Here is a 23,626-nt window from a genome sequence, read left to right on the forward strand (position 1 = left end):
GGGAGAAAAAAGCACTGACCAGAAACATCAAAGTGGGCTTTGATCTGTGGAGATATTAATTATAGTGACAGCATCATGTATGTGCCAAACTGCATAAAAACTTATAAAGACAGGATAGTGTTTTCTTTGTATATATTTACACTGGGTTTTTTTTTACTGGTCATTATGATTCCTTTTGCTGTTGTTCTTCTCTCTATTGTCTAATATTCTCTCTATGATTAATACTTAAATCTCCTCAGACCAATTTCTACCTTCCTTTGGTCCTGACTGGTTGCTTTTTCCTGCTGTTTCTAATATTTGCATTGGGTTTGTTTAAAATGTACTTGAATGTCATTCAAATGGCAGTTTTCTGTGTGCCCATTATAAAACTAGAAAGTGCCAGTGACTGAATAAACTTTTGGTCTTCCCTTGAGTCTTCTGTATTTGCAGCTAGTGAATGAATCAATCCTTTGTTTCTCTCTCTGTGCCATTAGCCCCAATTATATTATTTCAACAGTAGTGTGAGGATTGCATTATTTTGCACTTCCAAATTGGTGTGCATCCCTGTTGTATGATCACCTGTAAAACAAACAAACAAACAAAATTTGCAACATCACAGAAGGGCAACCAGAGCCCTGCTTCTAGGGTGCGAAATGAAATTCCTCATTTATCTAATTCAGATTAAACTTTTTTTTCATCCTTTAAAACCATTAGTAGGAGAACAGGAATTCTCTCTAAGCTTCATTACTCCCTTTCTAACCTCCTTAACATGCACTGATAAAAAAAAAGTGTGATAGCATGTGGGGAGATAGTGATTGAGGACTGGTTAATATGGCAGTTTTATTACTCTAGTGATGGACAGGAAGGAAAGAGAAGGAATTGGAGAGGGGCAGGTGGAACTGCCTGGAAGTAAATGGTTTTAAAATATTTTCTTATGCCCAAATGAGCCAAGGCAGTCATTACACAAGGCCACCTAAGAGTACCCTTCCCTGAGTACATATCCCTGACAGGATGTGCAAAACAGAATGGACAAGGCCAGCAAAAGAGAAGAATTCCTTCTGATGATGAACAAGCTTTATTCTCTGCCAGAAGAGGTCACAAAAAGTCTTAAGTTGCTGTGGGTGGGGCCTCCCATGGCGGCATTGGCATCCGCTGCAGCTTCCCTGTGACAAGAGTTCACCTGAGCCCCCTCCAACTCCTTGTCCTCTCTATAGCTTTCTCCTCCCGCCATCACTGGAGGCTGAATACTCTCTCATGCACACCTTCCTCCCTCTTATTCCTCCAAATACCGTGTTTCTCCTAAAATAAGACGGGCTTTAAAAATAAGCCATGGCACGATCTTTTAAAGGCAAAAAAATATAAGACATCCCCCGAAAATAAGCCGGGGGGGGGAGCAGGTCTGGATGGCGCCAAGGAAGAGGAAGAGGGAAGGAAAAGGAAAAGGAAGTTTCCTGTTGGCGCCTGGAAACGGATGTTGCTGCTCTGCCAAATCGCCCAGCAGCGTGTCCCACGTGGAGCCCCGACTGACCAGAAGCCGGCAAGAGCCGACCAGCAGGACCCCTCAAGAACCGACCAGCAGGACCCCGCGAGAGCCGCAGGTCCCGACAGTACAGCGCGCTGAGCCCCGACCAAGCAGGACCCCACGAGGGCTGACCAGCAGGACCCGGGAGAGCCGGCAACAGCGCGCCGTGCCGATCCCCGACCTGGCGAGAGGCGTAACGCGCGCCGCACGAAGCCATGACTGAGCGGGAGCTGGCAAGAGGTGCAGCGCTCACCGAGCCCCGACTCAGCAGGAGCCTGCAACAGCGCACTACGCTGACCTCCGACCCAGCAGGACCCGGTGAGAGGCGCAGCACATGCCGCACCAAGCCCTGACTAAGCGGGAGCCGGCAAGAGCGCCGAGCCGAGCCCCTACTGAGCGGGAGCCGGAAAAGGCGCAGCGCTCGCCGAGCCGAGGTCCGACCCAGCGGGAGCCTTCAACAGGCCTCCCTGAGCCTCCCCGAGCCCAATCCAGCGGGACCCGGTGAGAGCCAGCAACAGCCCGCCCCGACTGAGCAGGAGCCAGCAAGCGGTGCAGCGCTCGCCGAGCCGAGCCCCGACCGAGGGGAGCCGGCAAGAGGCGCAGCGATCACAGAGCCGAGCCCCAACCGAGCGGGAGCCGGCAACAGCCGCAGCGTGCGCAGCGCTGAGCCCCGATGGCAAGAGCCACAGTGTGCAGCGCACCGTGCCGAGCCCCGAAGCCCAGTTGCAAAACACTACCGGTACAGTACTTTCTTTTCTTGCCTTGCCCACCTTACAATAATAAAAAATAAGACAACCCCTGAAAATAAGCCGTGGTGTTTTTTTTTTTTTTTGGAGGAAAAATAAATATAAGACGTGTCTTATTTTAGGAGAAACACGGTATCTCATTCTCTCCCAGCCTGTTCTACTTGCCCCTCCCCAATCCCTTTGCTTTCTTTCCGGCCTATTATCAGAGAACTAAAACTGTCATATTAACCTGTTCTCCTGTGCTTTCCTCCCTATCCGTTCTCCAGTCACACGGTTTTCGCAGAGCAACCTCACCCCTCACCTGCCTTTAGAACCTTGGGAAAAAAGAGTGATGGCACTCCTCTGGCAAGCTCCAAAATTAGAAATCCCTCCATGCCTTTACTGCTTTGTCCCACAAGCCTTTGAACGAAACAAAAACAAAAAATCATGCTCTTGTAGGATGTTTACTGCCCTTCTGGGATTTGAATCTTGTCTGGCTTTTCAAAGCCCACAAGCCTCTCTTTGCACATGCATTCAAACAAGAAATAAACAGACCCTTAGGCAAAGTAATAAGTATTGCATGAAATACTACCATACTTATCAGCATGCACAAAGAATAAAGGTTCTGTTCTATTTAAAACCTTAGCAGCAGGGACTGGGAGGGTTGACCAAGGCACAGACCCGTCCAGTTTTTACCTCAGAAGAATGCTAATGCAGTTTCTTAATGTCCATCATGCTTTGTCATAGTGTTGTTATCTATCAAGTTTATTTATTTGATAAAATTTGTATGCCTCTTGATTGGAAAAAAAGACTTTATAAGAGAAAACAGCTGAACCGGCCAAACCACTTCTTTTGCTGTTCAGCTAGGTACCCATCATCAGCATCTTACCTAGTGAGCTCCGTTGCCATGGAGACAAATGGCTGGACCTTTTTGTACCCCTACTTGGCTAGATGCCACATCATCCTAGGATGGAGAGCAATAGGCCAAGGGTGTGTGTGTGTGTTTGTTGGCCCTGGAAACTAGACTCAGGTTTGGGGATCTTGGAAGCCTAATGGAGAGACAAGATCTTTTGGAGTGTTAACACTGTGAACCCTTCCATCAGTCTGTTTATATGTATAAATAAAACTGAATCCTAACGACCGCACCGTCTCCATTGACCTACATTCCCAGGAAACGGAACCCTGGGGTAAGCACTGGAACCCCTGGGGTTTCTTGTCGCTTGGGTGCACGCAACAAAACATACAGAAGTAATTCTCCTCTCCAACTCTTCCTTGCCTTGAAGTTCTGCATTTAATCCCCATCCCTCTGCCTTCATGACAGTGGCTCTCTTCCTTGCTGCTGGCATAAGCTTCTGTCTAGCTTAGAAGCGCTCAGTTGTCACCTCATTCAGCTCATGTGGTCCTGGCGAGAGAAACAGCCTCAGGCTCCATTCTCTCTGTCCTTCCTTTCACCCTCCATTCCCATAGCTCTGCTGGTGCCAGGAAAGGACGAGGAAGATCGAGCTAGACTGCTGTGAGCAATGCCAAGAACTGACACTGAAAGTCTAATGGCAGCAGGAAATAGCGTGGATGCAGTTTTTGTGGCTTATTTTGCATCTGAACCTGTACACACGAAATGAGACAGTGTTGTCCAAATGCCTGGCTTTAAAAACAAAACACTTCCACTAAGTTGAGTTGATTGCATGCATCTAAGACAAAGGAAAGGGAGGGTTCAGATGTTTTTGCCCATCCAAGACCTAAATATGCAAAGGATCTGGGAACAGCTTAGCGATATCTGTGACCGTACTGGGTGATCAGTCATGGGCTTTAGAAACCTTCTTGGCTGCATCTGCTTGATGGCATGTGGAACAATGCACTTGGCAAACCAAGCAGAATCTTAATCTGTTTCCTTCATTATTTGTTTTAAAGCAAATTGCTACGTAGTCTTTGTGGCTGCAGAGAAAACCCTGGAAGTTTGTGATCACTTTTTGCTGGAAACCCAGAAAACAGTAAAAGTCTGAGTGGGAATCCTAGTGGCTAGCACATGATGACAATTTATAGCCCCTTTCCAAAGATCCCAGTCAATATTTCCCTCTCCATGTTCTGTTCTCCTACACCTTGTAATGGAGGGCCGATGAACATAAATGAGGGCTGTGGCTGTATCAATTTGTTTCTGCCAGTCACATGCAGTTGTTCCCATGTGCAGGCCAGCATGGCATCTGAGTTGGTAGCAGCACATTGTCATCATTCCTGTGTGTAGCTGTAGCTGCAGGGAGGCTTAAAGTTGAAAAGTCCACTCCACTTACCTGTGGGGAGGAGTTGCGGTGGACCATGTGACCACCCACTCCTCCGGGGGCGGGGACGTTGCTCTGCATTGCCCGGAGGAGCCTGGCCGTGTCATCATCCAGCCGGTCAATCGGCTGGCTGGGGGGGGGCGTGGCCAGGACCATTTAAACAGAGGCGCAAGCCGAGGGGCTTCCTCTTTGCTCGTGTCCTCAATCTCCCACCCTCCCTCCCTTACTGCAGGTTTTTAATGTCAATGGCCTTGCTATGGACCTCGGTTGATCGCCGTTGAAGGGGCCTGGTAGGAATTTTTCCACTTGGTAAATTGGCTCAGCCAATTTGGTTTTCTCCTACCTCATAGCAATCGTCACAACTTTGTAAGGTTTTGCGGTTAGGCATTGAGTGACCTTACGATGGGGGAGGGGAGGTCTGGCCATACCTGCCCCTCCATGCTTAAGGGTATTCCGTTAAAGGAATACGTGGGTGTGGATCTTGTCGGAAGTCTGGGGCGGGACTAGGGCCATGCCACAACCCCTTTGGGAACCCAGGGATGAGCTCGAGTTGGTTTGCATCATCGAGGCTCCCCCTACCGGTGGTTTACCCTTACCAGACTTCCTGCACAGCAGGCAGGAGTCGGATATAGCCTGGTTTACTCAATGCCTAAGCCAATACCGCTCACATTCTGTAACCAATAAAGTTGTGGCCAAAATTTGCCCAATAACATTAACCTTATATCCTATGTCTTAGTGTTTTATTCCACCTTGAGGGGGTGGTTGCAGGGTCTCGACACGCAAATGCAATGGAAAACAAGCAGGGGATATGCAACTGATGGTTGATCACTGGAAATATGGAAAGTTGTTTGAGCAGAAAAATTAATGTAGTACAACAGACTAGTTAGAGAAGTAATTATGCAGGACATTTCTGTCTTGTCTTAAGGGTGGGTTTTTCTGAATAACATTGTCAAAGTACTCGTTCATTTTTTTGTTTTTGTTTTTTAATGTATAAATTTTGTTTTTAAATTCATAATTACAAAAATACAAGAATTACAAGAAAAAACCAAAAAAAATCAGTGAATAATAATTAATAAATACATAATAATTAATAAATACATGAAAAGAATCAAATACCCAAAAGAAAAAACAGAAAAAACAATTTATTCTTCCCAAACAACTTCCACCCCTACGATCACCGCCACCACCCTTCCCACCACTCACCCCATAGTGCTTTTCAGCCCTTCTTATATTGCACAATTATGTTCTTTATTCATATATATACCTGTATCCATACTTTCCCTTTTTGATATTCATTTGTTTGAGCCTTCACAAATCTGCTGAGAGATCATCCTTCTCTACAAAACCTGCTATATAATCCTTAAAACCTTTCCAATCTTTATCCTTTTTTGTCCATTTATTCATTTAATGTATGCTATTTTTGTTGCTAAATTATAATATGATATCTTTTTTATATGCCAATCTTCTTTGCTGGGTGTTCTATCATTCTTCCAATTCTTCACTATGAGTAGTCTGGCTGCTGTTGTCGCATACATTAGAATACATCTATTTTTCGCTGAGATCTCGTCCAACATTCCCAATAAGAATAACCCTGGCTTTTTCTTAAAAGAATATTTGAGTATCTTTTTCAATTCTTTATAGATCATTTCCCAATATTTCTTAATTTCTTTGCAATACCACCAAATATGTATATATGTACCGGTTTCACTGTGACATCTCCAACATAAATTGTTGCTTCCCTTATACATTTTTGCTAATTTTTCTGGTGTTAAGTGCCGCCTATATTGCATTTTCAATAGAATCTCTTTTAAATCATAGTTGGATGTAAACTTCATGTCTCTCTATCACAAATTTTCCCATTTTTCCAACATCGTTTTCCCTAGATCCTGTCCCCACCTTATCATTGTTTCTTTTGTTTGTTCATCTTTAGTTTCCCATCCCTTTATCTAATTTAATAATTTCTCCATTAAAGCCATTTTTTTATCTTTTTGAAATCTTTGATTAATTTGAAATTTTCAAATTATTCATGTTTTTGGAAGGGCCACTTCCCTTGGCAGTTGTGTGTGGCAATTGTAATTATTGGCTATGACCTCATTTGCATGCACACTTTTCCCATGGTGTCATCATGTCATTTCCCTCCCCTCTCAACTCCATAGTGAAGGATGCGGTCCTACTTGGATTTAACCTTGAAGCAAGCCTTCCTCCCCCACACCCCAACATACCGTAGTAGCACTTTTTTTTTTTGTTGCAAACTTGAATGCTGTGTAGAGGGAGAAAGCCAAGTGAAATGAAAGGAGAAGGAAGTTGTGTTGTTCTTTTGTGTTTCATTGCTCAGCTCTCCAGAAAAGCAGGCAAGCTGCTATTCAGAGCAATTGGTGGACGGGAGGGGGGGAGCAGTAAATTTGGGAAAGGCGGGGGACCCTTGGGGAATGTTCTCTTACTTATTTCTTTATATTGGAAAAATGCCAAGACAGCAGCTAGGATTTGGAGGGCTGTTGGGGAGATGGAATTAGCAAGTGCAACTTGAAGGGACTCCGTAAAGCGTAATGAGAAGGGAAACCCAGAATCCTGAACCCACTCCTCATCAAGAGGGAAGAAGTAAAGCAAACAGAGTGACAACAATGAGCAATTAAACTGCAATCCAGCAGGAATGCTGGTGCCTTGTGCATTAGCTTTCTTGAGTGGAAAAGAGCACACGCACACACACCTAGCTCTGCTGGGGACAGGCGGATGACATGCAGCTACTGGCCAGCCCCAAACACTGTGCAGATTCTGCTAGCAGCAACAGGCAAACCATTTCTGTTGCAGCTGCCATGTCTAGGCATCTGACTGTGCAAGGTGGTAAGTAGCACCGTGTCCCCACCACTGCCACAGCCACAGTGAAACAGTCTCCAGTGCTGGTTTTCATGATGCTCTGTCCTCTCCCTTTCTCCTTCCAGCCAATTGGAAGAATGGAGAGGGAGAATCAGTACAGGGAAAGCTAATAGCTCCAAGGAACTCATAAAGCAGCTTGGTGCTCTTCCACCCTCCGTTCTTTTTTTATTGAGTGGCAGCTTACTCCACCCAGGAATCGAATGAGGTGTTTCATCCAGGTGCCCAAAAGCCAGCTCAAAGAAACAATAGCCAGCGGTCAGCAGCATAGCTGCCAAGTTATCCCCTTTTTTAAGGGAAATCCCATTATGCTGAATAGGCTTCCTCGCGAGAAAGGGGAAAACTTGGCAGCTATGGTCAGCAGCAGCTGTTGTCATGGTTGTGTGTGGAAGCAGGTGTAGTAGCAGGGGAGAAAGGTGTGTCCTTCATTTGCCACCTAAAGCAATTTGCTTTCTTTCCTTCCCCTCTTGATGAGGAGCAGTGCTCAGTTTACCTCATTATAGATTCCGCTCTCTTGAGAAGTCTAAACCTAACCATCTAAACCTGCAAACAGAAAGTGTTTGCTTTAAGGCAGGGAGCTCTTTTAAAACCTTGGCAGTGGTTTGCTTGTGTACACTAAGCAAGCTAGTGCTGCAGTTGTGTGTTACAGAAATATTGCCACACATCTAGGGGGGAAATAACCAGGGTGAAAACAATACAAGCAGCTTGATGCGGACAAAGTCTGGACATGCCATGACTTGTTAGGTGTCTTGAGTTCCTCTGAAAGTATGTGAGATATACGTCTTTAAAAAATAAAGTAATAAACCTTTCATTTCCTCCTCCCATTGCAGTCCCCTGCAACCCCCCCTGCCACCACCCAGAAAATCTAATATTTCAAACCCCAGCATCTCCAGGTAGAGCTGGGCGAGACCGCTGCCTGAAACCCTGGACAGCTGTTGCCAGTCACTGTAGACAAAGTTTGACTTTGTATATGACTGCTTCCTTTCTGGGCAGTATGAGTGTGGCTCTCCCAGATGATTTGATTTCATATAAGTTATAATTGCAATATATAGCTGGTAGCAGTTTTGCACCTTGAGTACACTTCAGGCACCACATTGTCCAAGAACAGTAGAATTGTCTTTCTTTTCCTCTGCTCTCCTATCTTGCTGGTTTGGTGGTTTGTGGTGTATATGACAGACCAGCTATAAGGACAGTACAATTTTCAGGTTGCATCCAGCTACATTCTGTTGAGAGAATAGCAACTAAAACTAAATTAGTCATGTCCATTACCTTCAGTGGGTCTGCTCTGAGCATGGCTTGCTAGCATTGCATGCAACCCCGTATTTTGTATGCTGCTGGAGCAAAAGGCTTTAGTTTCCTGAATTGCTCTGTGTACATGTAGCTTTTCTAATTATGTGGGGGAGGGGGGACATTTGTGCCAGGGTTTAGCACTGCTTCAGTGGTGTTGTAGTCCCTGCTTGTCAAGCTCTCAAGAGACCAAAACTCAGACGGGTGAGGCAGAAGAATTAAAAACAAGCATCAAGAAAGCCATAAAATGGTTAACATCAAATGAAACCCTTCCGAGACTGCTAAAACATGCCACCCACAGTTGTGAATAAGATCAAATTGCAGCCCTTGTCTGAACTGGCTGCCTTAAGCCCCTTTCATGAGTTCATTATGTGAAGGGGAATCATATACTGAACAGGGTTGCACCTGACATATATGGATGCTTGAGGCATGGATGTTTGTGTGTTATGAAACAGCATGCCTTTCTGAAGAACTTGTGATCTGCTTCTCAGCATTGGTGTGTATAATGGGCCACAACAAATACGTGCTCTTTGGAAACATTCTAGTAAAGCCTATCGCAGCTTAGTGTCCTCTAGATGTTTTGAACTGTAATTGCCATTAGCCACAGCCAGCATGACCATTGGTCAGGGATGATTAGAGGGCACCAGCTTTGAAAAGCCTGGTCTGTCATATTTATTCTAAGTTAGTTTTCTGGCATTTTATTTATTTTGCTATGCTTCTAGGTTTTATTTTGTTTCTAACTGGTTTTTAATGTAAATCGCTTTGTGTTAATTCATAAGAAAAGTGGCCAAGAAATGTTGCTTTTTCTGTATTTATTTTATTATCCATCTCTTCCCCCCCCCCAGTGGTTCCCCCCTGCATGGTTCAAAACATGTGTTTATAAGGGTGAATAAATTTAGACTTAGGAGTGGTGGTGTGGGAAGATCTAGAGAAGAGAACAGCCCCAATAATGGTTTGCCAAACCTTGACATCTTAAAAATGGCACTGGCACTGCTTCATGAGGTAGTGGAATATCTTGGCAGATCTTTAAAATGGCAGTGAAGAATAGGTCGCAGCGATGTTCTCCGGGTTTGCATCGCACAAGCCTTTGGGGTTTCGGAAGTCTAAACTATCCTTACATCCAGAATTAGTACAGATAGTTGAATCAATGGCGCGTTACAATATATTCTTGGCAACTTACTCCATTAGAAGACGTTGCTGTGTTCAGCACTAGCTGAACCTTCCCTGTAGCAAAGCAGCCCCAATACACAACCATTTGCAATACTCATCTAGCCATTAAGCTATGAATGGAGCTGCCACCATATTCAGTCTTAGAGCTTTGTCAGATTTTTATTAATCAGATAACTTCTAGTATTCTGTGGGGCTGCGGGTGGTGCTGTGGGTTAAACCACAGAGCCCTAGGGCTTGCAGATCAGAAGGTCGGCAGTTCAAACCCCTGCAGCGGGGTGAGCTCCCGTTGCTTGGTCCCTGCTCCTGTCAACCTAGCAGTTCGAAAGCACATCAAAGTGCAAGTAGATAAATAGGTATTGCTGCAGCGGGAAGGTAAATAGCGTTTCCGTGCGCTGCTCTGGATCACCAGAAGCAGCTTAGTCATGCTGGCCACATGACCCAGAAGGTAAACAGCGTTTCCGTGCGCTGCTCTGGATCACCAGAAGCAGCTTAGTCATGCTGGCCACATGACCCAGAAGCTGTACACTGGCTCCCTTGGCCAGTAAAGCGAGATGAGCACCACAAACCCTGAGTCGTCTGCAACTGGACCTAATGGTCAGGGGTCCCTTTACCTTTAGTATTACATCTTCTTTTTAATATTCACGAAGTCTTTCCCTTCCAAAGACAGACTTTTGTATCTTGCTTTCAGAAAAGGAGTGGTGGTGAATTTCCCTTCCGCCTGGCTCATTCATTTCCGCTAACTGATTAAAATCAAGGCATTCTATATGCACTGTCCAGTTAAGCCGAGTGAACAGTGGTAAAATGCCTTTTCTGTAGAGAATAGATCCGCGTTGTGTGAGTGAAGTAATGATTTGTCACATCTAGCATTGCAGCTTCCTGTGGAAAATGTCATTTCATGACTGGCAGGTTGTAGATATTTGGGAATAAATTGTTTGCTTTAAAGAGGTATAAATCCTGGGTGATACCATTGTGAAAGAGAAGGAGACTGGATGTTGTGCTTCACACATTGCAAAAGCTGGTGGTTGTATGCCAAGCAATGATTTGTTCACCATATGTAATTAATCAGGTATGTTTTATTGAAGTTCTGTAGGGAGATATTCAACTAAATTCTAGTCTTTATCAGCCGGACGAATGAGAGGTGGCCCACTGTGTATCTTTGACTCATAGAGGATTGTTTCAAAGAGACATATTGGGTTTTAATTATCATGAGAGAACATTTAATTCAGATTTCATATAACAGTACCTGTTGTAAAAAATAAAAAGGATACAAATTCAATCAAGGATGTAATCTGCCAGATGCTGCTGCTATTCAAATTGTATTCAGTTCAGTGGGACTTGCTGCCTTCCTGTATTCCATTCAGGTTGTATTAAAATGAATAGAAACTGTGTAGCAGTAGTACTTGTAACATAGTTGCTGGTGATGTAATCTGCTTGCAGACACACAATTTGACAAGCAACGACTTCATTTGATGTTCTTCTGAATGTTTTCCTATTTAGATCTGTATATTAGAATCTACGGGCCCATTTACAGCTGATTGTTGCCCAAAATGGAAATATTTTTTATGTTGTATAATCTTGCTTCTCATTTGTCATGGATGCATTCATTTGAGAGCATTCTGCTTTGAGGTTTTTGGATATTTGTAATTGTGACTATATGTTTAGTTGAAAGACTTTCACATGTGAAGACATTCACTGATAATTGGGAGAAGGGGCTACCTACTATGCAGTTCATGAAGCAGCCTACCATTTAGTTTTTGACTGCAGTTTGTAACAAATGGCTTATTAATTATTTCAACTAATTAATTTTAAAATAATCTGCCCATTTCCCATGTGATGAAACATTACTATGTTAGCAAACTACTACTACTTGAGAGTAGATAGTTGAATTGACATCGGCAGCAGTTATCCAGTGGCATTTCACAAGTGAATGAAAGGAGGAACATAGCCGTAATTAACACCTAGCTATCTTGTCCAGCATTCTTTTCCCCACAATGACCAGCCCAGATACGTATGAGAAGTCCACAAACAGGATATGAGAACAATAGCCATTTTCTGCTGTTGACATGGGTGGCGCTGTGGGTTAAACCACAGAGCCTAGGGCTTGCTGATCAGAAGGTCGGCAGTTTGAATCCCCATAAAGGGGTGAGCTCCCGTTGCTCGGTCCCTGCTCCTGCCAACCTAGCGGTTAGAAAGCACAAAGTGCAAGTAGATAAATAGGTACTGCTCCAGCAGGAACATAAACGGCATTTCTGTGCACTGCTCTGGTTCGCCAGAAGCGGCTTAGTCATGCTGCCTACATGACCCAGAAGCTGTACCCCAGCTCCCTTGGCCAGTAAAGTGAGATGAGCGCCGCAACCCCAGAGTCGTCCCTTTACCTTTTTACCCTAGGTACTAGTATTCAGATAGATGCCTCTTCTGGTACTTGAGGTAGCATATAGTCATTGTTGATAACCTTATCCTCCATGAATTTGTCTGATTCTCTTTATAGGCTGTCTAAACTGGTGGCCATCACCGCGTCCCATGGTTGACATAAAATCAGGCGTGGCCAACGTTGTTTGATGTCAAAGGCTTTGTTGACCCATGGTCAACTCTCTGGGGTCCCAACCATAAAAGTGGGTATGGTGTAAAAGTAACTGTGGCCATATAAAAAAAGAACACATTTGTTGTGGAGTCACCATTTTTTATTTATGTAGTGTAGACATCACTCATCTTCAGATAAAGAGTCCAGATGTTGCTATATTTAAACTTTTTATCTGCATTTGATTTTTTTCTCTAAACAAAACTTTCAGGCTTTCTAAAGCATACATTACATTGGTTGTGTAAAAAGATGCTGGAAGAAGATGCTGGTCTTACTAATTATTTGCTTGAATCGTTTTCCTGGAGAGAGAGAGTGTGTGTTTACGTGTACATTAATCAAAAATTTTATTACGATATATTAAAGGCTGACTTTCCTCTTTCTAAAGGAAGGAGCTTCGGCACGGAAGACCCAAACCCCAGCAGCCCAGCCTGTGCCAAGACCAGGTAAATCTACTTTTTAAAATCTGTACTTCATGTGTATGTATTTATTTATTAATTGATTTGCAGTGTTTATATCCTGCTTTTCATTAAATATTTTCAAACTCGGAGCAGGTAACAAAGTAATAAAATAAAAAGAGAAAAACAATGTGCAAAAATTGCAAAATCATATAAACAGAGCCAATAAACAACAAATTAACAATTCTGACATAAGATAAACAAGGAAAAACCACAGTGACAAAAATAAAAATTTCTACTTTAGCCAGATATCTAGATAAAAATGCCAACAACGCAATACATTCAAAGAAATTAAGCCAGCAATGGTCTAGGAATAATTCCCACCCCATTTTTCACCAAGGCAGCCTACTCACTCTTTTTCTCTCACACACAAAGAGAGCCCCACTTTGTTCCAACAGGCTCTTACTCTGTGGCATTTGAGCATCTTAAGACCTTTCTCCCTCACTCTTTAACCCATCCAGGCTCTTAACCTGAGTGGTATGTATCCTTACCCTTAAGCACTCACAGCAAGAAGCTCTTTTGTCCTGTTCGCAGGAAGCAATAGAGCACAAAATGCATGACCTGGCTTTAAATCCGCACTGATTTTAGTATGCATTAGTTGTAGAAAATACTTTGGTCTCTGGCTATAACTAGTTAGACAGGGTTTTTTAACAACCATTATGTCTTGCACTAAGCACCTCTGGGACATACATATATTTCCAGTGGTGAATGGTGATTGAACCTGAGTCAGGGCATGTCAGTACTATAGAGTTTGGTTTGCTGAACCTTAAAAAGTTATGGCTGTTGTAGTTTGATGAGGGTGCCAAGACTGTTGTTAGAGGCCCCTAGACCCCTATGCAGAACTACAGCTCCCAAGGTCACTGCGCAAAACACGTGTCTGGCTATTTAAATTCAAGCTATAGTGGATGTCAAAACGCTTGAGAAATGCTCATTTTATGTTGACAATAAGCAGCAACTATCTCTTGAACTGATGCTAAGAATGGATGCTATGTAAATACTGCAAAGCCATGCGAGTATTTTTAGCACCAAATGGTGACTGGATCGTGATGACAGGCTGGGGAAAGAATAATGCTGTGAAATAGGTACTAAGTAGCTATAGAATAGGGACGCGGGTGGCGCTGTGTTCTAAACCATAGAGCCTAGGGCTTGCCGATTAGAAGGTCAGTGGTTTGAATCCCTGCGACGGGATGAGCTCCGGTTGCTTGGTCCCTGCTCTTGCCAACCTAGCAGTTTGAAAGCACGTCAAAGTGCAAGTAGATAAATAGGTACCGCTCCGGCGGGAAGGTAAACGGCGTTTCCATGTGCTGCTCTGGTTCCCCAGAAGCGGCTTAGTCATGGTGGCCACATGACCCGGAAGCTGTCCCTTGGCCAGTAAAGCGAGATGAGTACTGCAACCCCAGAGTCGTCCGCGACTGGACCTAACCTTTACCTTTAGCTATAGAATAAAGAGAAGTTAGGAGAATAAAATAATTGGGGTGGGGGGTTCAATGTGAATTGGTTCAATTTGTTTGGCATCTTCATTGCAACAACTCCTTGTCCCTCCTAATGGAAATGACTATACACTTTTCAGCTTCTCCAGATGCAAAATTGGCAGGAATAGGTGCTTTTGTTTGGTTTTGCCTTTGCTTTAAAATGAGCATCATCTAAAAGATATTTTAAGAGGGTATGCTAATGTTGTTAGAGTGGCATGGTATTGGAATTCTTTACTGGTTCTGTTATTTTTGCAGCTATGTGCCTATGCTTAGAAAGGTCATACTGCCTGTCATATTTATCTCACCAGGCTGTTGAGAATAAGAATGTGTTTGGAACTGACAGGCAATGATATGAAAAGGGTAGAAATAGCAAGAGCAGAAATACATCTGGATAAGCCGTTGCACATGGGGGTCACACTGCCAGATGCGATTTCACACATATTAACTGAAAGGCCTGCACAGGCCTTCGTCAGTACAAAGGGTGGCCCATATCACGACTGACCTTCCATCCTGCAGAGTACAAAGAAATAAGCAAAGTGCCATGAAGCGTCTAAAGAAAGTCTTCCCTCAGGATTTCACTACAAAATGGTTTAATTTCTTTAGTAGTCTTATATATTTATACAGTACCACCAATGATCATGGGATCTTAACAGAGTATCATAGGCAGTGTACTATGACATTTGAAGTCATCGTTGACGCAATCCTGAAAGCACTTAGTAAAGTAAGTAATTATATAGCTGCAGCTGTTCTCTTAAAGTGTAACAGGTTAAGCCAACAGTTGCCCCTTTACGTTGCAACACTGCAGGGTGCTGCTCTCATGTCCCTTCAAACCTCAGGCATACTTTAAAAAGGTAAAGGTAAAGGACCCCTGACAGTTAAATCTAGTTGCATACGACTCTGGGGTTGCAGCGCTCATCTTACTTTACTGGCCAAGGGAGCCGGCGTTTGTCCGCAGACAGCTTCCAGGTCATGTGGCCAGCATGACTAGCCACTTCTGGTAAAACCAGAGCAGCGCATGGAAACACCATTTACCTTCCCGCCAGAGCGGTACCTATTTATCTACTTGCACTTTGGCATGCTTTCGGACTGCTAGGTTGGCAGGAGCTGAGACAGAGCCCAAGATCGGCAAGCCCAAGATGCTCAGTGGTTTAGACCACAGCGCCACCCCCGTCCCTCAGGCATACTTAGGATTGGGCAGTTGCCTTTCCCAGCTGCTCATCTTCTCCCAGTGAGGGTGCTGAGACTGGGAAGAGATTTCCTCAGCCCTTGTTCAAGAGTAGTCACCCACACTGCACCACCCCGCAGTGCTGGGAAGTTGTGAGTTGTATTTTTGTAAAACTCCATTTTTGTAAAACCCGAAAAGTTACTTGTTGCATGTTCAGTTGATGAGCTTTCATTTGCTTCCTCAAAGTACATTTGAATCTGAACATTTGCTGAATTGGGCAATTTCTTTCATTGTACTGTATGCCAGTTGTGTACAGGGGCTAAGTAAAACACGTAGGTATCAAATCAATACAAAATAATTTAAGAAATACAATCAGAATTCCTTTCTGCACTGCCGGAAGCTCTGCATATTCAGCTTGGGAAGCCATTCTTAAAACCCAAAGTAGCCACCGGACTATTAGATTCTCTGGTTAAAATTGTGTTATGTCTGCCTTTATTACTGACAGTGTCGGGTAAAATAATTAAGAATATACCCTTACAGTAGCAACTTCAGCTAGGCATATTAATAAGAATCTTTACCAGTTTGCCATAAACATAGACTGTAAGATGGCATATCAGTTAAGAACAGTTGGGAACAGTATTCGGAATTCCCCTTACAAATTTCCCCTCTACAACCTTAACCTCATCATGTCTTCACCAGTATTAGCAATAGTTCACTGCTAATCAGAATTTGTAACCAACTTCAAACCCAGTCTTAAATTTCCTGGGTTAGAATAAAATCCACCTTCCTGGTAACTGTTGGTGCAGACACAAATGTTCCCCTGCTGGAGGAAATTATGAACAAGTTCTTAAGGATGCAATCTCACCACACTGTAGGAACAAAATGTCGTGGCATTTGCTATGCTACTGTGATTCAGAAGAGGAAAACATTGTCCAGTGTTTCTCAGAGAATGGATTTGAAAATATTTAGAAAATAGAGTTTCCCACCTTGTTAGTTGCCTGCTCTGGAATCTCATGCAGGATCACAGGAGTTGTGAGTGCTTCTTACATTTCTACTGCAACATTAATGCAACTAGTAGCCAAGTGGCACCACGTGGAAGTGAATTAAGGATTTATTATTCCAGACTAATAAATTTGACTAATCTTATCCTGAATCAAAACTTGTTATGTAAAGCAATGATTTTGTGGTGTCTTTTTCCTCTGCACAGTCTCCCAAGCAAGACCACCTCCAAACCAGAAAAAAGGTGAGTTGCTTCTAATTTCATAAGCCCTTTAATCATAAACAGCCTATATTATGCGGAAATACAAAGTAAGAATTTACAATTAGTTCTGCATTCTTTCATAATTTTTTTAAGCTGCAGAGCAAGGGATAATAATGATGATGAGAATGGCATTTTGTTAAAATTACATCTGCTATTTGTTTTTGTTTTTTTAATTATCTCTCTACAGGATCTCGAACACCCATCATCATTATTCCAGCAGCTACCACCTCTTTAATAACTATGCTCAATGCAAAAGATCTTCTGCAGGATCTAAAGTAAGTAGCTGAGTAAAATATGCTTCATAAAAGTCATGTGTAAAAAAAAATGTAGCTTAAGTTGTAAGTTACTATAGAAACAGTGCATGTTATTTTATATCAGCGGTATATTAATTTGTTTATGACAAAATTGGTGACTACAGCAAAGGTTCCTTAGAAGAAACACAACAACACTATGATTGTGAGTTCTACAGAACCTCTTAACTTCCATGCAGAAAGCATATGGACACCAGAGGTGCGCTCAGATTTGAACAAAAATATGGATTTGCTTTTTAAAAGCCTTTTTTAAAAAAAAGAAAATATTAGTTTAGGTTTTCAGCCTTTCCTTTTGCCTTTTGAGGCACACTTCATGTTGTATTGTAGGTTGGTTGATGTATTGATTCACAAATCAGTACAGTGATTGAACCTTGTGTGCATAGGCTCTGCTTTCATATATTGTATGAATTTTAATTTTATTTATATTCCTAATTTTTTCCTTTACGTTGTGATACTTTAGGTTTTAAGTTTTCAACATCAAAATAATAAAATTATAAATAAAAAAATGTGTTGCAAGAAGAATCTCTCTCCTAGACTTGGTAGCTGGAATGCGAGCAAATCAGACAGTTGCAGGTTTTGTATTTGAAGTTCTTCCCTTCTTTCTGCACGTCTTTTATGGTCCTCAAGAGGCTGCCACTGTTTCTGTACTTCTATTACTCCTATCCCTTTATCATCCCATGAATGCAGTGTTTTGCCACTAAAGATTTGTGACCTTGAGGAGCATTTCTTTGTAGTCTGGCAAATCAGTGTGTGACTGTCATGACTGGCAGTCTAATTTTCATCCTCTGCCTGTATATTTTTACACTCCCAAATTAGAGAAGGAAAATCTCACCTTCCATTTAAATCAGTTTGTGCATCCAACTGTGTTTCCTGTTCTCTGTTCTGTGTATCACAGTGGGTTTTATCTCTGTGAGATACAAGGATGAGAATAGGAGGCATGATCCAAGTTGTCTGGCATATTTTCATAAATGGTATGGACAATGTACCTTGCTTTTTTTTTTTTTTTTGGTAAGAGCATCTGTGGAACAACTAATTAATAAAGATCTAAGTGACAGGTATGTGTTGTTGTTTTTTTAAAAAAGAGCAATTCTTACAGCACATTGTTTTTATTATGATACTACTTAAGAAGTCTGGGAAATTGCCAACATCTCAGTATCCTTCCATATTTTGCTTACCTAAAATTTGTGAATTATACTTTGACCCGGCGGGGATGAAAAAAATAAGTCATCTCCTAACAATACTGAACCACGTCAGCTCCAAGTCTATTGGTGGTTTGCCACTTCAATTTCTTCCCTTATGAGTCCCAAACCAAGAAAGGAGGTTGGCTTCTTAGTTAGGAATTCCTGGAGCATAACACTTTCCCATTGTTATGTTCTCAAGTTTTGTAATTGGCTGCCTTCACCCAGTGGCATGTTACCCATGTTGGGAAAATGTCATAGTTCTCCACTTATTGCAGGAAGTGTTACTGAGATAGTGCTGAACTAAAGAAAAGAATATGGAAGGCTTTAAAATGCATTTTCAAGGAAATGCTGCTAAGATGAAAGTAATTAAAAATGAGGGGCGTGGGTCAGCTAACGTTTAGATGCCATGTTTTCTTGTGTATACACACGAAAATGTTGAAATTGTGCTTTGGCACTTTTATTAATAAAATAAAATTATTTTTATTATTTTTCAGAAACTTATTCTGATTCACATTTTTTTGTATTTGTCCTCCTAGAAACTTAATTCCAGCGATAATTAGAATTACTAGGATTTGTAGGCGGACAAAACTAATTTGATGGGGGTTTAGAAAAAAAAAAGCTCACTCATCATTATTTTGTAAACTGTCCTGAGATCTTATGATGAAGGAAGGGGTGTGTGTGGAGAGATGGATGGATGGATGGATGGATGGGCGGATAAATAGACAGGCAAAATTGCCATTATTTATGGATTTATTTTCTTGAGCTAATAGAAGTTGTTTTGTTTGCTTCTTATTGAAAAGTTACTCATATATAGCAGATCTGGAGTTCATATTTTCCTTACTTCTTCATGTTTCTCCAGGTATCTCATCAAAGAGCCAGGTTTAAGGCATCATAAGTGTTAACCTTCAAAAAACTTATTTTTAAAAATTTTCATAATGCAAAGGAGATCAGTATGTGAATATTAATAGTCCACTTTCTGTGTTCAATTTAAAAGGGAGAGATTGTCTTGATCACTAGCTCAAAAAGGAAGTCGTTGGTCAGTAATTGTACTGCTATTGACCATTCCTAAGAAGAAACTATTTATTGCTTCTGAAAGCAAGGAAATTCAATAAATGCATTGTTTGAATATGATATTTGTGTTCAGTTGTTTATATTGCTAAAACCTAAAATGTATGTATGTATTGGGATTTGGCAATGAGCTGTCTAACCATTTCTTTTTCACCATGTTTATGCTCCTAATGAGTTGCTGTCATGAAAACCTCTCCGATTCATCTAATTCAGATTCCTTTTTTTACTCAAGTTTACCTTCCATGGCACTACTGAACATTATCTCCCATGCATCTAAACATGTCAAATAACTGGGATAAAGTTCCTTCTTACTCCATTGTTGCTACTTTGGCAGCTGTGGGGTTAATGAATTTGAATATATGTAAATGAATTGATGCACGTCAATTAACAGAGTTTGATTTCTTCTCTTCTGAGAGAATTCTAGCAGTTGATACAACGCATCTTTGCAGCCAAAATGAGCTGTAAGATTAGGCTCCTAGGCATGTAGGCCTTTTTGCAAGACTGCCAAGTCATCCTTGTCTTTAATAAAAACTGAATCCTGTGAAATGTTACAAACTAACAAATTTATTGTGGCATAAATCTTTGTGGACCACAGCCCACCTACATCTGACAGAGCGAGATCTGGCTCACAAAAGCTTATGCTGCGATAAATTTGTTAGTATATAAGGTGCCATAGGACTTTTTTGTTACTTTTCAGGCGTAGACTAACACACCTATCCATCTGGAATTTATTTCTAGTGACACCATTTGTGGTGTAAAATATCCATTTAAATAGCATGCATGTCTGTCTCTTCTGGAGTAGTCTAGAGATTTTCTGAAGTTATTTTGATCAATTTAGAGGCGCCGTTAGCTTGCATTGTTCAGTGGTTCCCCATGATTCTGTCCAATTTCTGATTAATCTCTTGACTACATAATGTCTGCTTTTACCTTGACTGCACCAGATCAATTAGTCCCAGTCTATTTATTTTCTTGCTATGCTTATATTTAAGGTTTGTGCCATCTGATGAAAAGAAAAAGCAAGGTTGCCAGCGAGAAAATGAAACTTTAATACAGAGAAGGAAAGACCAGATGCAGCCTGGTGGAACTACAGTCAGTGTTACAGTACCGTACCGTGTGGTTGATCAGCCTCTAAAACTTATGCCTCAAGATTGGTAAGGGAGGGTGAAGTTTTGTTGCTGTTGCTGTTTCCCCACTGCTGACAAGAGAGCTAGGATACAGCACCCTTGAAGCCAAGTACTGTCCACTTACTTTCATTTCTGGAAATAACCACCCTGGCATCATACCTTCTCATTGGATATTTGATTGCTAACATGGCTGTGTCGAATTGGCACAATCCCAGCACGTTTCCGAGCACAATTCAAAGTGTTGGTGCTGACCTTAAAAGCCCTAAACGGCCTCTGCCCAGTATACCTGAAGGAGCATCTCCACCCCCATCGTTCTGCCCAGACACTGAGGTCCAGCGCCGAAGGCCTTCTGGCGGTTCCCTCACTGTGAGAAGTGAGGTTGCAGGGAACCAGGCAGAGGGCCTTCTCGGTAGTGGCGCCCACCCTGTAGAACGCCCTCCCATCAGATGTCAAGGAAATAAACAAGTATCTGACTTTTAGAAGACATCTGAAGGCAGCCCTGTTTAGGGAAGTTTTTAGTGTTTGATGGATGGGGTATTATTATTATTATTATTATTATTATTATTATTATTATTTACTAAGAGTGTTCCTTCGGGACACTCATGAAGAGAGCACTGAGTTATAGGTCTTCTTAAACTGCAACGTTCCATAGTTGTCTGGGTCTACAAAATCCACAATAGCCATTGTTTTTTCCATGAAAATAGCATTGGTCTTACGAGAGTGGGTAACTTCTAATGTAATTAGCAGAAAGTATGTTTCTTTTTCCCAAACTGCAAACAAAACTGGCGACTCTCTTGGGGGAATGCAAAAGAGAGATTCTCATGACCTTTTTCTCCCTGCTTCCAAATTCTCCTTTTTCTGTGCTCATGGTGACCTGTCCAGGTCATGGCTCAGTATGGATTAAGATTACATGTCCTAAAAGGCATACAGGAAGAGTGGGAGCTTTTTGGCGAGTATTTAAAGAGATACAACAAGCAAATAAATTTCCAAGTAGGGTTAGAAATATGAACAGCGGTTTAAAACGATATGATAAAAGTCTAGAATGCTTTGGGTGGTACAGTGGTACCTCGGTTTTCAAGCATTTCGGAAGCCGAAAGCAGAAAACCCAGAAGTAATTGCTTCCGTTTTTGAATGCGCCTTGGAAGTTGAACAGCTTCTGCTGCATTTTATTCTTTTTTCTCCATTGACTTTGCTGACTACCCTTTGCACCTCTGTTGTCAAACGTTTCAGAAGTCAAACAGTCTTCCGAAACAGATTACGTTCGACAACAGATGTACCGCTGTATTAAAAGGATATACAGCAATATAAAATAATGAATAAATAAGGAACCATGGAAGGATGGAAGTCTTTTGATTTGAGATTAACAAAAGAAACTGTAAGATGTGTATATTAAGTCTCTGAAATGCATAAATAAATTCAAATAATTATCCACTGGAACTATTTCCTATCTTAAGGAGCAACAATAAACTCTTTCCAACTAAAAGAGAGAGAGCAAGAGAGAGATTACATGTGCAGTCCGTGTTCCTGGTTAGCTTTGTTGTTGAAGATTTTCAGGCATTACTTCAATGTCTAAATACATTTAATAAGACTGGGATCAGATATCCACAAGACGTTAACAGTTTGAATTTCTTATGCGGTGGGAAAAAACTTTATGTGAATAAATTCTTAGCTTTTGAAACACTGCAGGAAGTAAAAGACATTTTTAGGCTGAAAATTGTGGTATTTTTGAAAAAAAGAAAATTGTGGTATTCATTGTTCTCATCTTTCTCTCTTTAGGGATCGTGTTGTGGCTGTATTTGTACAAGGTCCTGCTTGGCAGTTCAAAGGCTGGCCATGGTTGCTACCTGATGGGTCACCTGTTGATATTTTTGCAAAAAGTAAGCCTTCATTTTCAGCCAGCTAGTTCTCTGCCACGTGTTATAATTATGAATTATCTACATTGTATTATTTTGATGGAGGTGTTAACTCACCTGACACTGATCCGCAAGGCTGGTTTGGTAGCACAGAGCATCCATTTGTTGAGGGAACTAGTTTGCTGTCAAGCTTCTCTGAGGGAATGATGAATTGTCATTTTTGCTGGGATTCACATAAGGTCAAGCTAAAAACTAGAAAGAGGACCAGAGTGTAGGGAAGCTACATGACAGGGACCCTAGAGACGAGGGAAGAAGGAATAGTATAGGCCAGGCACATCCAACTTCCAAGAGACTGTGATCTACTCCCACTATTAAAAAAATGTGGCAGTGATCTACCCATTGGATTGAGGATGAGCCAAAGTTGTTGAGAAGGGCTTTAGGAAAAGTACCGAGGAGGAATTGAGGCAAGGAAGGGCTTAATGAAGTGATGGATAGATCTTGACAAGAGAGTTCTCCCATTTGTTGCTTCTAGTGTCACTATGGCATTCTGACTTTGTAGACCAAAGGAGACAATTGGGTCTGAAGGCAGCTACAGGATGGGATGGGAGCTGAAATTCACATATTGATTTGTGAATTGAAGTCCTTGGGCTGTGGACTTCTAATATTTTTATATTGTTTTGATGGAATTTACGGTTGAGAAGCATCTCAGTATCATGTTAGCAGATGTGCCTCTTCTTCTGCAAACTGCTCCAGATTTCTGCTCCTTAGCTCTGCATGGGAATGGTAGACTTTTGAGCTTCTTTTCTCATCTGTAACTCAATACAAACAATTGCTTCTCCCACAGAACAGCTTAAATATTTCCTTAATCTTAAGAACTGTTCATCTCACCTGCAACAGTGTGCACATACACAAACTTAAAAATCTGGACCTACACATGAGCATCCAAGGGTCCATTTTCATCTATATTGCTAGGGAGGAGGGATGTTGCTGGGGAGAAATGTTTGCAACTCTGCCTACTGAAACTTCCTGACAGAGAATAGTCAGGCATATATTCCGTTAATCACTTGCAGCTGAACTTCTTAGTATTGCAGTTTCCCATCCGTTATTTTAGATTGGAACTATGTCCCTTAGCCAGCACACTTGCATCATTGAAAAACAATGCAACAATCCAGTTTTGCCGAACTTCCATCTTTCATCATATACATTCAGGTTGTTGCGAAAATCAAACTTGGCTGGGACAAAATGGTACTCTGGGAAGCATTAGGATTTAAATGAAGCCTGTCGCTCCTGACTTTCATACATGCAGAGAAGCTCAAAGTTCTTCCACGAGG

General features: G+C 41.9%; 1 protein-coding gene across 1 annotated transcript in view; it reads left to right on the forward strand.

Moving 5' to 3' along the window:
* CDC73 (cell division cycle 73) overlaps window positions 1-23,626 on the forward strand; it is a 105,412-nt gene that overhangs the window by 76,235 nt on the left and 5,551 nt on the right. The window contains exons 11-15 of the mRNA XM_035124183.2: window positions 12,791-12,848; window positions 16,705-16,740; window positions 16,946-17,033; window positions 20,308-20,469; window positions 22,219-22,319. Of these exons, the coding sequence (XP_034980074.1) occupies window positions 12,791-12,848; window positions 16,705-16,740; window positions 16,946-17,033; window positions 20,308-20,469; window positions 22,219-22,319 (445 nt within the window). The remainder of the gene's footprint in view (window positions 1-12,790; window positions 12,849-16,704; window positions 16,741-16,945; window positions 17,034-20,307; window positions 20,470-22,218; window positions 22,320-23,626) is intronic.

This window comes from Zootoca vivipara, chromosome 7 (genome assembly GCF_963506605.1).
Source record: "Zootoca vivipara chromosome 7, rZooViv1.1, whole genome shotgun sequence".
NCBI classification, from domain to species: Eukaryota; Metazoa; Chordata; class Lepidosauria; order Squamata; family Lacertidae; genus Zootoca; species Zootoca vivipara.